This window comes from Podarcis erhardii (genome assembly GCF_964252035.2).
Source record: "Podarcis erhardii genome assembly, chromosome: 12".
Classification (NCBI taxonomy): Eukaryota; Metazoa; Chordata; class Lepidosauria; order Squamata; family Lacertidae; genus Podarcis; species Podarcis erhardii.
The window spans coordinates 48,717,718-48,734,402 of NC_138513.1; the positions used below are offsets into that span (position 1 = coordinate 48,717,718).

At 44.4% G+C, this 16,685-nt stretch overlaps 1 protein-coding gene across 1 annotated transcript in view; it reads left to right on the top strand.

The window, feature by feature from the left end:
- Positions 1–16,685, top strand: part of HECW1 (HECT, C2 and WW domain containing E3 ubiquitin protein ligase 1) — a 203,775-nt gene that overhangs the window by 60,367 nt on the left and 126,723 nt on the right. The window contains exon 2 of the mRNA XM_081881787.1: positions 13,417–13,741. Coding sequence (XP_081737913.1) covers positions 13,417–13,741 — 325 coding nt within the window. The remainder of the gene's footprint in view (positions 1–13,416; positions 13,742–16,685) is intronic.

The following is a 16,685-nucleotide window of genomic DNA, read 5'->3' on the forward strand; positions in this document are numbered from 1 at the left end:
CGCAGTCCAGCTTGTCAATATCCTTAAATTGTGGTGCCCACAATTAGACACAGTACACTGGGCACTCAGCTACACAGCTGCAATTATAATGTTATGTGTGTTATAAAAATGTGACCGGGTGGCACTGTAGAGCTCAAAGGCAAATTGCATATATATGTTTTATAGCATTTCTTTTATAGCATTTTCATAGTGTTTTTTATATATCTGTAGATCCAGCCCAGGTGTGGTCTGACCGAGGCAGAATAGAGTGGGACACTATACTTCTGTTGATGCAGCCTAGAATAGCATGGGCTTTTTTGCAGCTCCATCGCACTGCTGACTCATGTTAAGCTTGTAGTCTACTAAAACCCCTAGATCCTTTTCACATGTAGTACTGGCAAGCCAAGTGTTCCCCATCCTATGGGTGGACTTTGGTAATCTTTTGTAACGTGGCATCCTATGCAAGGCCAAAATTTGGATCTTCTCAATTCTGTGCCCCGTTGGCTTGGTGCCCTTGGTGTTTTTTGCAGGAGGGAGAAACAGCTGCTCATCTTATATTTGAGCAGCTGGTTCTTCCTGCCTATGTGTAGAACCTTACATTTGTCTGTGGATGTAGTTGCCTGACAATCCCAAGGGCAGAGAGTTCCAAAGATGAGGAGCCACAATCAAGAAGGCCGTGTTCTGCAAGATCACACTACTAGAGGGTATTAGTAGGAAACCTCTGTAAGGGTTAGCATTTGCATATTGAAGCAGGAAGTCCTTCCACTCCATCAGGGCTTTAAAAGCCAGAAGCGGCATTTGAATTGTGGCTGGTAGCAAATTGGTAGTCAGTGAAGCTTTTAAAACACTGGGAGGCTGTAATCTCTCTAACTAATATCAGTTAAAAGATGCTGTTTAATAACAACAATACTCTCCCCCCGCTTGCTCATGAGCTCCCCTGGGGTGCGGGGCAAACAGTCTTGGGCAGTGAATACTACAGAGGAAAGTCAACAGGCCGAGGAAGTGTTTAGCACCCAGTTGCCATAACCATACTGGACATTGTGCAGCAGCAATCTCAGCTGGTCTGTTACTATCATGTTCCAACTGTTGGTTTTGCAAAACCTGCCCTTTTGCCTGTCCACAGCAGTTGCAAACTGGCGGGAGGGGCCAGCAGAGTGGGGCAGCAGAGAGGTTTGGGTGGCAATGTGAATGCTTCTCACAATGCTCTCCCTAAATAGTTGAAAGACAAAGGTTTTTCACAAGAGGTAAAATGTTTACAAGGAGAACCCTCACATTTTGGCTTAGCCTAGTGTCAATAACTATAATCCGGAGAAGGCATATTATAGGACATATTTCCCAGAAAAACTGGGAATTTATGAGTCAGAAGTATCTGCTCTGTTCTAGGAAACCGATGTTCCATTTTGTGAGGTGATTCAGTTATTCCTGTAAAATTTGGTGATTCCTCATCTTAGAAATGATTTTCCACCTGATGGATCCTGCAGTATTTATTAACATAAACTGACTTTTTTTCCAAAGCCACTAGTGGAAAATACTGAATAAAAATGATTCCAAATTAATCCTGCTAGATGATTCAGTATACTTTAAAATTGACCTTTTAGCCAGTGGTGGCACATCCTGCTTCATCACCTGAGGTGAAACCTTAAAGGTAAAGGTAAAGGGACCCCTGACCATTAGGTCCAGTCGTGGACGACTCTGTGGTGGCGATAGTGGGTTCTGGCAAGATCTCATGAGATACAGTGGTGCCCCGCAAGACGAACGCCTCGCAAGACGGAAAACCCGCTAGACGAAAGGGTTTTCCGTTTTGGAGGCGCTTCGCAAGACGAATTTCCCTATGGGCTTGCTTCGCAAGACGACAGCCCATAGGGAAATCTCCGGGACAGTGGGGAAGCGCAGCTCGTCTTCCCCGCTGTCCTCGGACCTCCTCCGAAGCCTGGCGGCGGGGCGGGGACACCTCCTCCCGCCGCCGGGCTTCGGAAGGATGCCCCGATGCCGGGCGGCGAGGCGGGAACGCCTCCCCCCGCCGCCCGGCATCGGAACGATGTCCCAAAGCCGAGCGGCGGGGCGGGAAAGTCTCCCCCCGCCGCCCGGCATCGGAACGATGTCCCGAAGCCGAGCGGCGGGGCGGGAACGCCTCCCGCCGCCGCCCGGCTTCGGGGCAGGAAAGCCTCCCCCCGCCGCCCGGCTTTGGGGCGGGAAAGCCTCCCCCCGCCGCCCGGCTTCGGGGCATCGTCCCGATGCCGGGCGGCGGGGCAGGAACGCCTCCCCCCGCCGCCTGGCATCGGAACGATGTCCCGAAGCCGGGCGGCGGGGCCGCGAAGCCTGGGCGCGCTGGCAACTCTCCGCAAGGAGCGCTCCCGCTGCTTGCGGAGAGGTCCGCGAAGCCTGTCCTGGACCTCTTCTGAAGGCAGGCGGGGGGCAAAAGTCTTTGTCCCCCCTGCTTGCCTTCCCAGGGGCTTTTAAATCGCCCGGACAGCGGAGAAGTCCTCCGCTGTCCCGGGCGATTTTAAAATGCCGCCCGCCAGAAGAGGTCGGGGGAAGGCGGTTTCCATAGGAACGCATTAATTGATTTTCAATGCATTCCTATGGAAAACCGTGCATCGCAAGACGAAAAACTCGCAAGACGAAGAGACTTGCGGAACGAATTAATTTCGTCTTGCGAGGCACCACTGTATTGCTGAAATGCACTCCATGAGATCTCACTTCTCTGCCACTAGAAATGGCTTCCTCACCCCACCTCACGGGGAAGCCAGCCCTGCTTTTAGCTAAAGTCTGCCCTCTTCCATTTTAACAAATTCTCTCTCTCTCTCTCTCTCTCTCTCTCTCTCTCTCGTAAATAATGTTTATTAATTTTCAATTAAAAACATCCCAATTAATGATAAATTCAATCAAATCAAATCGCAATACAAACATATAAAGCCAAATTACATTCCAAATTAAAATTTCAGGGAAGGACTTCCCATGTTCTGGAGGTCCAGAGCAATTATCTCACACATTTTTTTTTCCTGCTTTCTTCTCTATTGTTTCACCAGTTTCCAAATTCTGATGTTGACTTCTCAAAATCTGTTCAGTCGCCGGTACATAACTCTTATCGTTTTAAATAAGTCCGCATGTCTATTTGCCTGCCGGAACACAGTTTAATTCACGTTATTGTCCATCAGAAAAAATTCTCCATGCTGTTTCCCGACAACTCTGGGCTGTTGTCCAAATCTACCGTATTTTTCGCTCTATTGGACGCACCGGACTACAGGACGCACCTAGTTTTTAGAGGGGGAAATCAAGGGGAAAAATATTATTCCCCCCCCAGCCCCAAAGAGCAAGGGACAGGCTGCGTGCAGCCTGTCCGCTTCTCCCAGAGCTTCTCGGGGCTGCGGGGGAAGCCTGGGTCCCCCTCCCAGCCCCAAAGAGCAAAGAAGCCAAGACATCGAGCGGGATCCATAGCCGCTCAACCTCTCCAGCCAGGAGCTAAACCTCTCCAGCGCAGCTAAAGAAGAAGACAAGGCAGCGAGCGCGATCCATCCCGCTCACTGTCTTGGCTTCCTCTTTAGCCTTAAGCAGCATCTTTGGCCTTGCACAACGGGATGGATCGTGCTCGCTGTCCACCAGGGCTGGACTAGATGACTCCTGGGGTTCCCTTCCAACCCTGCAATTCTATGACCTTGGAAGGTGTTGGGGGTCTCCACCACTGGAGGCTTTTAAGCAGCAGTTGGGGGACCATCTGCCTGGCGTTCTTTAGCTGTAATTCCTACATTGTGAGGGGGCTGGGCTAGATGACCCTTGGGTGGCCCTCCCAACTCTATACAGTCCTACACTTCTGCGGCAGGAGATCCACAGCCACTTCACACAATGCCCGCTCCCAATTTTCATTGGAGAGACATGTGGCTTCAGTGTCTAGGTAGGTACCCCCCTACCTGCCACTCTTCCCCCACCCCACTTAAGCCGAGGGAATTCCTGCCAGAGAAGCTCCCAGGTGAGGCAAGGGTTAAGATCTACCTCTGGTAAATGGCTTTCCCTTTTCTCTTCTTCTTCTGTGCTATTTCCTTCTTTTGTGTTTTGTTTAATCTGTTTTTATTGTATACTAAAATAAAAGCTGCAAAGTTTCCTTTTTTATAATATCCCCTCCCCAAAAAAACTAAAACGTTAATCTAGATAAAAACACTGATCCAGAGGAAAAGAAGGGGGTGGAGAAAGGACGAAAAAAGAAAAAGAGGTAGAGATAGAGATATTTTTTTAAAGTTGGCTTCTTTAGCCTTGCACAGCCTCCCGCGACTGGAGAGGTGCGCAAGGCTAAGGAGGAAGCCCGGGCAGCGAGGGGATGGATCGCGCTCGCTGCCTGGGCTTCCTCTTTAGCCTTGCGCAGCCTCCCGCGACTGGAGAGATTGCGCAAGGCTTTTCTAGAGGAGGGAGAAGGGACTGACTGGCCACGTCAGTCCCTTCTCCCTCCTGGGGAAAAGCCCGCAAGAGCGCACAAAGCTTGTGTGTGACTCTTGGGGGCTTTTCCTGCCTGCCTCCCCCCCTGCATTCGCTCCATAGGACGCACAGACTTTCCCCCTTAGTTTTTAAGACAGAAAAACTGTGTCCTATGGTGCGAAAAATACGGTACTTCATTTGAAGATTAATGACGCCGTAGGCTCTCGAGTTGTTATTCCAAAGCACTTTGTAGAAAATCAAAAGGATAAGATAGAATACGATATATTTCACTTATGCTTTCAGAAATCATTTGGTGATTTATCAGCTTTTCCTGGTATTGGCACCCGCCCCCTCCCTGGGCTAAACACCAGTTTGCCTTCATTTTGCCTTCAACAATATTCTGTGGAATCGGATGTGAAATATTTTTGTGAAATATTTTCACAAATTGTAGTCTATATTATAGTCCAAAAAAAGATGTTTCCCACTCCTCCAGAAGGAGGAGATTTTTCTTCTACGCCACAGCTAATGAGCGCCATTTTATGAGCTCTTTTGTCTTTTGCCAAGTCCAATTACCAAGTCCAATTACAACTTCATACAAGGGTTGCGCGGCCAAATAACAAATTACAATTGAGACTTCACCTGTATTCCATTTAATGTTAATGTATCTGTAGATGTATAGAAGAAAAGAAATAGCCGCTCACCTCACATTAATGAAAACACGATAGGAGTCCTTTTCAAAATCTTAGCATCCAGCGACTGTTTCATTTAGCTGATCTTTTGTCTCCTTCTTTCCAGAACACACCTGTTTATTGTCCAGATCTTTTTATTTTTAGCAAACAGGTATCCCCTGCACGAAGGAACGGCTTTCAGAGAGTTCCCAGTTGGCTCTGTCCCAGGCTTGGCACCCAGCATCCTCTGTCCTCGCATCTTGTTGCGAGCGACAGATAGCGGATGATCTGCGGGTGAGGCAGCCCACCTCACCCTAGGGGGGTTGGCAGAGCTAATTACCCTCATATTAACTCTGAATTTCTGGCACGACTGGGGGTCTGATCGCATGGGAGGCAGCCATTTCCCTCAGCAGGAAACAGGAAGTCCCCATTTTAACAAATTATCTTAACCATCTAAATGTGTTTCTAGTGCAAATAGTAATTTCCTGTTTGTTACTGATGAATATTGGCTGTCAGTGCTGGCTTTGCCTCAACCTCGGATGCTGTAACTTCCATTTCCTACACTGCCCAGAATGGGATCGTTCTTGCTGGCCTCATCCAGATCTCAGTGCATTCAATGAATGGTAGAAAGGGTACCTCTATACACAGACCACAGCATACATGTAGAGGCTCTTTCCACTCAACCCACAAAGGTTGGGGGCAGCACCAGTGGGGTGCAGTCATGCTCCTCTTCTCCATGTTCAGTATATCTGCAGAGGGAAACTTAAACGGGTCCCCACCTCTCTTGTTAGCAGTTAATTTCACCTAATAATTGGGAGGAGGGAATAATGGCTTTGGAAGGGGAACCATAAACAAAGGCATCTTCTCTTCTCCATAACTGTGAGTGTGATCTACACACATATAAAAACCGTTCTGAAAATGCTTTTTTAAAAAAGCGTTTTTAAAAATACATAGAATTTTCTATAAGGCTCACTAATGTCATCTAGCGCCACATTGTATATTGCACTTAAAACACACTTAAAACATTTTATTTGCAGCTGTATAGCTAAGTACAGTGGTACCTCCGGTTACGAACTTAATTCGTTCTGGAGGTCCAAACTTAAGTTGAAACCATTCTTAACATAAGGCACGCTTTTGCTAATGGCGCCTCCTGCTGCTGCCGCACTACTGGCATGTGACTTCCACTTGCATCCCAGGGCAAACTTCACAACTAGGGGCATCTACTTCCGGGTTAGCGGAGCTCGTTACCCGAAGCATTCGTAAGGAGGACGGTATGTAACCCGAGATTCCACTGTACTAAGTGTTGTTTGCCTTTGGGTGAGGAAGTCTTCAGAATTACAACAGAATGCTCACTTATGCTATCTTTTTATCATGTGACGCCATATGATCAGATTGAAGTTTTCCTTGGCCTGTCTCTAGGGTTCCAGGGGAAGTAAACTATAAACTTGTTTCTGCTTCATGCATCTCTGTGAATATATTCAGCCAAGAAGCCAGGAAGCTTCATAGTAGCCAAGGATGTGAATTTGCCTCTGTTGGGGTCAAGGCAAATAATGGGTCACGTGTAAAGGCTGAAGCAGCCTTTGGTAAAGTCAGTATGAGTACAGACCACTTGCAGAATCACAGTTAATGAATCACAGTTAAATACAAGTATCTAATCTGACATTAATTAAAAGAATTGGCTTTAAATGACATAAGAAAAATACAGTTGATTATCAAATGAATTTATCTTGATTTATATTGCAAAGACTGCTAGAAGAATTAATGAGAATGTTATTATCTCAAAGGATTATAGAACAGTGAATGTACCCTTAACATGCGCAAATTCCATAGGCTTGTTATTCTACAGAATCCCAAGATACATTGTTGTATTTATTAGGATTTCTTCTATTTGAGTGATTCCTGGTTACATTTCCTATAGCATTCAAATGTGGAAGAATCAAAAGTGAGATGGCAGGTGTGTCTGTGATCCGACTTTAAAATGAACAAATACTTTGCTTGGTAGCTTGAGTTTGAGTTTTGGAGTTTGTGTCAGAGTAACCTGCCTCTGCATAGGGAATGTTTTGTGACCAGAGAGGCAGAGGTTTTTTAAAAGATAGAACAGGTAGCTTCTTCTGGAATGCATAATTCTGTATCATTAAAATTGACTGTATCATTTGCTCACACCCAGTGCAAGAACACAGTAGAGTTACCTACTCCCAAGTAAAGGCTAAATAGAGGGAAGCAAGAGTGGAACACAGAAAGAGACATACTGAGCAACTGCCACGATGGATGGAGGGCTGGGGTCTCAGGAGCCTAACTATTAAAATATATCTATCTGTTTCTCAAAGTATCAAACTAGTTCACTTGTAGCAAACTAGTGTGGCCTCCTACACAGTTTGGGAAGTAATAGACTAAAAGGTACTGCATTTTAATAGACTTTATTATGAATTACTATTATTTATGATTAAAAAACAACGAATGAAATATAAACATGTGACACTCAAGGTTTTGCCCACCGACAGTGGAGATGGTGTCATAACATATTTTGGTTACAGTATATATGAGACTGCTATGAAGATGAGAATATTAAATGATATCCTCTCCCTCTGCCTAATCTCTGTTGAAAAGTTACAAGGCTCTAGCAGCTTCAAAAATTATTATTTTGTTTGTTTATTATATTGGCATTGTATGGATAATTTTATAAATGATACATTATGTGGCTTATCAAAACCTTGCTAATTGTACTAATATTGGGACAATGGCCAACACTCCTGCTTGCGTGTTTTCAGTGCTTTAGGGAACTGAGTACTTTGGCTCTCAAGGCTTTGTAAAGCTTTTTATTTACCCAAATTTATACATATGAATCTGTGAAGAGTGTTTGTTGAGGAGGCTTCTGTGATGGACAGCAGAGCCAGACCAGAGTCTGGTGATTCAGTGCCTCGGAATTCCACCAGAGGGCTGGAGCCTCTCTCTGATTGGCTACCATGGCAGCTGGAGTAGTACTTTGGGCGGGAGAATAAAAGGAGCTGTTTCCGATGGAGTTTTTGGATAGGGAGAGATACCTGAGATGGGAGATATGGATTAGGATAGGGTTTATCTGAGGGAGAATTGGTTCAAATTTGATTTTAACATCCATTCTGAAGAGAATATCTATAGCTAGAGGAAGGAGGCTTGTAGCTTAGATAGTAAGACAGTGTTGAGTGAAAGCAGGCCTACGAATGCCAGGTATTTTTGATCACCTGCATGGAATAAGGATGCTCTTTATAGACTGATCTCTGCCCTCCCCCCATTACACTTGATGTATTTGTAGGAATGAAAGAAAGAAGGGCAGTAGTGGGTAGAAGCAATACTACACAGATGATGATGAGCCAAATAGGTCAGTTTCTGCTCTCATGTACACCCACGCAATTCTTCAGCTTCCAGGGATACGCTCTTCGTCTGTAGGGTTTTGATTAAAATTATTAATGTAGCTTTTGATATCTGTGCCGACTTTTTCCCTTCAGATTTAGAGCATTATAAATAATAAACGATGCCTGTGCATATCTTGCATGCTTATAACATCTCTATTCACACTGCAGGGCTTGCAGATTTGGAATGTGCAACACCCATCACTTGTGCTTTGTTCTTGATCAAGGAGGTTGTCGGGAAGAGAATTTAGAGTTTCAGAATCAACTTTGAAGTGTCAGAGGAATTACAATTAAGATTCTGCTACACTGACACCACCCATAATAAGCTTGTTTTCCCAGTTTATGAAAACGGAGAAGCTTGTCACTTTGGGCTAATTAAAAGCTATGGACTGGTGGAATTTGCTTCATCCTATATATTTTCTATTTTGCTTATTTTCAAACTTTATGCCTTCAGGGAACCCTTTCTGCATTTACTCAACTTCCAGCAACCTCTGCATGCCTGCCACAGAATCCCAGCACCTCCTTATTTTATGTACGGGGTCTGTTGTACGGGTTCACAGTTGCAGAGTGAGGCCAAGAGCACGTCCAACTTGCAGGTGTACATTGAAGGAGAAGATGAGTGCCAGTGGGAAGCATGTCCTCTGTTACTGATTTTCTCATTGAGCAAACCCTGATAAGCAGCCAAGGAATCCACAAGATTCCCTGGCACATAGTTTGAAAACCAATTCTTTATAGTTCAGGTGGCCAGTCCATGAGACAGACACCAGGCATTTGACATCTTTGGGCAGAAGTACACCTACTCAGTCGTATCCTAGAATCTGCAGACTAAACAACTTGTGACCCACCAAACCAAAAGCCCACAAGAGCTTTAATATTTCTTTTGCTTGCCAGGAATTGCAAAAATTCTTTTACAGGGGAGACTGTCAAGTACCTGGCAATCCTCAGTACAGTGGTGCCCCACAAGACGAATGCCTCGCAAGACGAAAAACCCGCTAGACGAAAGGGTTTTCCGTTTTTCGAGGCGCTTCACAAGACGAATTTCCCTATGGGCTTGCTTCGCAAGACGAAAACGTCTTGCGAGTCTTGCGAGTTTTTTCCCCTTTCCCCCCCTTTTCCTAAGCCACTAAGCCGCTAATAGCCACTAAGCTGCTAATAGCGCTAATCCGCTAATCCGCTAATAGGGATGTTTCGCAAGACGAAAAAACCGCAAGACGAAGAGACTCGCGGAACGAATTATTTTCGTCTTGCGAGGCACCACTGTATATAGCTGTTGAGCTGCATTTGATACAGTGAAACACAAGCTGTCCCATCCTTATCCTTGATTAAATAAAGAAGACCTCTTAACAATGTAGAATGGGAATATACAAGCAGGAGAGCTGGAAGGCTTGCCTAGGACATAGAGTCAAAGACACTCTTTCCTGCATCTGTAATGATGCCGCACTCCTTGGTAAACCACTTCAAGGTACCTGAAGATGCACATGTAGAGTAATGAGCCTGACAATGGAGCTCTCATACTTTGGAATGAAATTTGTTGCATGCTTGTGAAAAAAGTTTTGCTTACCTTACTACTCTGTTTATTTTGAATGGGTACTTTTTCAAGGCTTTCTACAAATTTATCCTGTAGCTAGATTAAGTTCTGGAATCCTGTACATATTTACCTGAGAGTAAGTCTTACTGAAGTCACATTAGTGTTTGTGTGTAGGATTGCACTGTAAGAGTATTTTAATACTTCTGCTGCTATGCAGAGAGGAACTACTTTCTCAATTTTGTCTCAGCCTGGAATTTGCACTTCAACTGCAAAAAAATTAATCCTGTAGTTTATTGTAATGCTTTGAAACTCAGGTGAGAGTTAAAAGCATCTACCACAATAATTCTACTGTGCGTATTCTCCAGGTGGATGTGGGTTGGGCTACTGAATGTTAACTTATAAGAAAAAGTTGCTCGTTCTATAGAATGGACTCCCCTTTTCATTCTGAAATATTGCCAAAATCAATATACAATTTTAAAATCCAAATATATTGCTTGTTTGAAGATTGGGAAAGTTGCCGCTAAGGGTTGGTTCCTGTTACAAGGTAGCAATGGCGTCCAGCGCCACTGCTCAGCCTCCAATAACAAACAGTCCCCCAAGCAACTGTAAGAGGTCAGGGGAGCAGGCAAACCACGTTGCAGGCCCCCAAGGCCTTTCAATGGAAGGCAATGCCTGCCTTCTTTCCCCTTTCCGCTTGCAACAGCTGGATTGCTCAGAGCGAGTGATTCCAGCTCCCCGATCTCACTTGTGACAACCTGGAAGTACCGAACATTTGATCTTTTCAACAGGTTTTACTATTCCAGATCTAATAACTTGCTCAATGGAAAGAACATAGTGAAACAGTATTGTCCTGGACCTATGTCTAAAAGCAACTGGCATTTTCTGTCTCAGAAAAAGCACGTACCTCATACGATGTTAATGAGCTCAGAAATGTTGAGTTTATATATGCATTCTCTCAGCACTTCTTGATTTATGTACCTGATGGAACGACTAGGGGACACTTATGCAGCTCTTCTCATATAGACGGGGACAGGTGTGCCAATTTCCTCCCACTCCCCAAGACATGAACATATACAGTAGGCCTGAAACTTACGTGAGGGTTATATTCCGCGGATTGCGCCTAAAGCCAAAATCGCGTATAGTCAGAGCACATTGGGTTCAGTCTTTCTGAGAAATACTGAGAAATACTTTTTCTTTTTGTCTCTTGTGCTATGCTGTGCTCTAATTGAAAAAGATGTGCAAAGTTTTGTTGTGGGCACCATCACTTGACTGCCACAAATAGATTGGATATTGGCTGGGTTTGATAGTTGGGTTACAATATACTTTACACACTGGATTGAACTCATTTTAAGAAAGATCTACAAAAACGTATTGAGGCATTAGTATGTTCTCTATGTGTCAAAGCATGATAATATTTAAATATTTATTTTCCTGACAAACAATAAGATTTAGTATTTTTTACTACATTTTCAAGTGTAGTCCAAGCCCAGCATTCTAATTATGTGTAACAATTTCTGCAGCATTTCGGCAGGGTGATCCTGGGCACCAATTACACAGTGGGGTTATGGGAGAGATATGCTATCACTATGCAAGCAGAACAGTGCATGCTATCCTATACATGCTTTGCCTTGTGGGAGGGGAAATATACGGTTCAGGAAGTCTCAAAATGGCAGTAAAATGGCAGACACCCCACATATCCATAGAAACATTCAAAGGCCACCAGTGAAAGACTGTGCCAGTGATACTGCCCACAGTGAGAGGGAACCATGGAACTCGCAGCAGTGGGAACACACATGCAGCACATCTCCTTATGTTACAACACACAACACGCAAAATGACGCCATAGCTCCCCCATTCTACGAGCCTATCCCCTTATGCTGCTCACATGCAACATGCAAAGAGAAGGAGAGACCGTGCAACACAATGGCCCAGTAGCTGCCTGGGCATGAGACCTACAAAGAGGACACACACCTTGGGACCTTGGGACAAGGGTTTAAGACCCAAACAGGGAAGAAGAGTGTGTTAATAAGCACTGAGAATTATGGGACAGCCACAGATGTGTGGCCTAAACTTAAATTGGCATCTGCCCAGCTCAGTAGTGGCCAGTATGGTGTGCAATAGCAATGGAGCTACCCTCCAAACATTGGTGCTGCCACAGCTTACCTGGGCAGTACTGGGATGGCTCAGGGCAGTAGTGAGCTGTGTGGTGCACCAGCGGGTAGCTCTGCCAGTGTGTCCATGCAGCTCTGACCATGTCCCTGCCCCAGCACTGCCCAGGTAAGCTGTAATGCTGGTGGCACTGGGGGGGGGCAGATCTGATGCACTGTCCCATCACATTGGTCACTACTGAGCCAACAACAATCATGAAATGAGAGGAACCATGGAAAGGGAGGGATGGAGTGAATCAGTTCGTTTTGAGTTTCATTGACTTGTTGGCAAAATGTGGAGGCCACATGAAACTGCATTCTCCTGGAGACTACTGAGCAGTTTGTTTTTGTGCAGTGTTTGTCCCCAAGTGCTGCTATGCAGTCGCTCTGCCATCATTTAGTTTCCTTCACGTTACTGCTGTGCCACTAACTGGAATCTTTTGCTGTGGTGTGAGAACAAGCCACATGGCCGAAATATGGGGTGCCTGCTGTACAGAAGCAGCTTGCTGTGGAGAGCAGCTGCAATACAAAGTAATTCCAGGCAACCTCTTTGCAAAGGAGTCTTCAAGCCTTGTTGCCCTGGCACCCATTCTGTTTCCCTCCCTCCCATCTGTGATGGTGCTTCGTGGCTGCTACACAGGAGCAGATGGTGTAGAGCCAACTGTGGCAAGGTACTGTAGCTCAGCATTTGAGCACAATAAGGATTCAGCTGATACGCTTACCTCTGGCACAGTATTAATATGGAGCACAATTTTTTTTTACCATCAATATAACTGCAGCCTAGGAATACCAAGCCCAGGAAAAGAGCTCAGCTGGCAGACACCAGTAATTTATATGAAGGTGACTCTGCATCACTTTGCAGAAACAGATGGTGCAGTTGGGCCAGGCAATAAAAGGAAAGATGACTGCAATAGGAGACAGACTAAGACACTAGTTTAGCTGCCAAAGGCTGGTTATGGGCCAAATAAAAGAATTAAATGGAATGTTATTTTGCTGATGAAAATCCTGTGTTTCATTAATTCAGATTCAAAAGAGATGGGCAATATAAGTAACAGTCTTAATTATAACCAGCTAATGACAAATGGTTACCAATTATGTAATGTAGCTATCTGCAGTGTGCATTAAGGATGTAAGGAAAATTAAGGATGTAAGCTGCATTTTGTGAGGTGGTTTCTGCTATGTTGCAGTCATGCATGGAGGTTTGGTCACCTCCTCATTTTTATTTTCTAAAATGTTGATATATTGGATTCAACAAAAAATGGATTGTACTTGTCAGTGACTCCCCTCTTTCCTTTTGACAGAATCTGTATCAGAACAGGTTCCTTGGCCTGGCTGCCATGGCATCGCCATCTAGGAACGCACAGAATCGGCGCCGGTGCAAAGAACCTCTGAGGTACAGCTACAACCCAGACCAGTTCCACAACATGGACATTGGGAATGGTCCCCATGAGGCAGTCACTATTCCACGCTCTACCAGTGACACAGACTTGGTCACCTCAGATAGCCGGTCTACACTCATGGTCAGCAGCTCCTATTATTCCATAGGACATTCGCAGGACCTCGTGATTTACTGGGATATAAAAGAAGAAGTGGATGCTGGGGATTGGATCGGCATGTATCTCATTGGTAAGTCAGTCCCAACCTTAGGATTTTAAAAAATATATTTGCAAATATGAAGTGTATCTAAAGTGGGCCAGCACAGTTTTTTGACTCACCAAGCTAAACCTAACTCACACCCCCATGTGTTTTGAACTATTCCACCCCCACACCTACCCAAACCTGCAAAACAAAGTTGGCCACAACAGGAGGTCTATTGAACTCCTGCAGGGCTCCCTTCAAACTGATGAGTGAATGACTTGTTCTAATTACCAAATAAGCATGTGTATTTGAATCCCATGGAATTCAATGGGACTTACTTAAATATGCTGTCCTTCATGCCATATTAATAGTGATTTTCTTTGAAGAGCCAACATAGCTCAGTGAATAAGGCGGGCTTGATAAGATGGGTTCAAATGTGAAGCCAAATACATACATTATGGAAGTTTCCCCCCCAAAAAATGTTTAGGGGTACTCTCATTTTCCTACTCATACTGAAATACTGCCCCTCAATGAGGCCAAACTTAGATTCACAAAATGTTTAGGGGTATGCGTACCCCTGTGTCCCCCCCAGAAAAAGCACTGCATTATGGTCTTTCAAGATCTGCTTCCCCACCTGTAAAATGGAAGTAAGTGTTGCCTTATAAGAATGAATTGTAAGACAAGCACACTGTGTTCAAATGCTATAAAAAGAGTTAGCAATAAAAGGCTGCAAATGCTTGTTGGGCTCCCCTGTGCCACTGCTCTTCTCTTCTTTTGCAGAAACAGCCATGTGCACTGCAATGTTCAATTCACAGTTGCTTATTTGTGACAGGGTGTTGTATCACACTCTAATGTCCACACTGAACACATCCTGGCAGTTCCTTGGGGAGGCACCAGGGAGGTGTTACCTGAGGCCTTGCCCTGTGACCTGCCAGCCCATCCAGCTTCTTTCCATCACCACCTCCTTCCTGGCTTTGACTTTCCTGGATCTCCTGTCAAGCCCTCTCTTCCTCCACAATTATAAGGAACCCTGAAGCCTCACTGTCTACAGCTGTGTCTTGTCAGGACCCACTGCAGGGAAGAGCATGTCTTGTCTGGCTACAGGCTTGTCTCACACCCATTCTCTACCAGCAAGGTCTGTTGACCAGGGTCCTGATCTTGCATCCGTACAGGAGGGAAGCACAGGGGGACAGTGGTGGGTGGCGGTCCTTCACAAAGTCAAATACTACAGTGTTTGGGATTAATCTACCTGCTTCCTGTTTTCCAAACCAGAAGTGGGGAACAGGTTCTCTTCTTCTGGAGGTCAGTGAGGTCTAGAGATCCTTCTTAGCACTTAGGCATGTAAGGAGAAAATATCTGTGGCTCCTTGTCCTAATTGGGCTAAATCATAGTAAATAGAAAGAATGAGAATAAATCCTGTGGTGTGGTAAAATGGTGGAGTTTGTTTCCTTCCTGCTAGTGCAGAGGGTTGGGTGAGGAGTTAACTCTGCAGCTGTTTTGAGAAATCTGCTGCTATTCCTAGGTCACTTGCTTGCTTATATAGAGATTTGGCAGGCACCTTCGGTGCCAACTTTTAAATGTCTGCTGAAAACTTTCTATTCTGCTAGGCTGGTGCAGGCATCCTTAAGAAGGCATCCTTCCACAATGGTTGACTTCTCTTTTTAACTTTTGTTAATGTTTTGTATTTTATGATTTTATTGCTGTAAACAGATTTGATATCTCTTTATGACATAGTGGTATACAAATATTTTTATAAATATTATAAATATCCCACATTTCCATTCACTCCTCAGTCCTCAAGGTGGCTTAATAATGCAAAAATTCAATCCCTTTTTTACATATAGTAAGGAAAAGTCTTTAAAACTAATTCCAAACAATACCTAACCAAACAAGGGCTATCAGAGACCTAGCAATGCTACAAGAATGGGGTGCCAGCACTGAAAACCTCATCCTGCTTATAGCTGCTAACCTTTCTTCAACTAAGGAAGGTGCAAGACCCTGTCAGATTATTTAAGAGCCTGAGGAAGTTCACATTGTAATAACTATTATATATTCATTATTTTGATATAGTAAATTTCCAAGTCACCACACAAGACAACCTGTAGGTGATTTACCGTACTTTTTGGTGTATAAGACAAGCTTTTTTTTACTCTAAAATACTATTAAAAAATGGGGGTTATCTTATACATGGATAGTGCACGGGGGACGGGGACGGGTGATTGGTGACTGCATCAAGGGCTGCTTTGGATTGGCTGCTTCTGTGATAATTTGGTGTGTGAATGGTTGCTGTGGCAAGGGCTGCTGTGGATTGGCTGCCACTGTGGCAATTGGTCATGCGATTGCCGGCTGCTGTTGGCGAGTGGGCAGGCACTTGTTGGCTTATCTGACACGAGCGATTGTCAGTGTTTGTTTGCTGGGTTTGTGAATTTCTACAATTCCCCCCAAAAGCTCTGGGCATTCCTCCCCCCCAAAAGCTCAACAACTTTGGCCATTTCCTCCCCCCCTTTTCTTAAATAGTGTATAAAAATACAAAAGAGAAAAAGAAAGAGAAAGAAAGAAAGACTCTATAATTCTTGTCCAATACAAAACTATAAAAGTGAAATTATTATTCTACTACATATACATTTATTTATATATTGATATATTGTACTATATTCTTTATAAATGCATTCCAAATGTCATTATATTTGGTATACAGCATCTGTGTCTATAAGCTGTCTGTATTTTGCAAGAGTTGTCATATCTTCTATCCATTGATTAAAGGGCACCACAAATTTATCTTTCCAGTGGATGAATATCAATATTTTAGTCACAGTGAGGGTGTGAATAAAGGTGTTTTCTTGGTGCTGAAAATATTGTAAAGTGGTTGCCAGATGGGAGGAAGAGTACTAGAAGCAATTCTGGTCCCAAACTGTGTGTGTAGGGTTTAAAGATCAAAATCAGTTTTACAGCTTGTGTCTCCCTAAAAGAGAACTCAATGAAGATGGTGTAC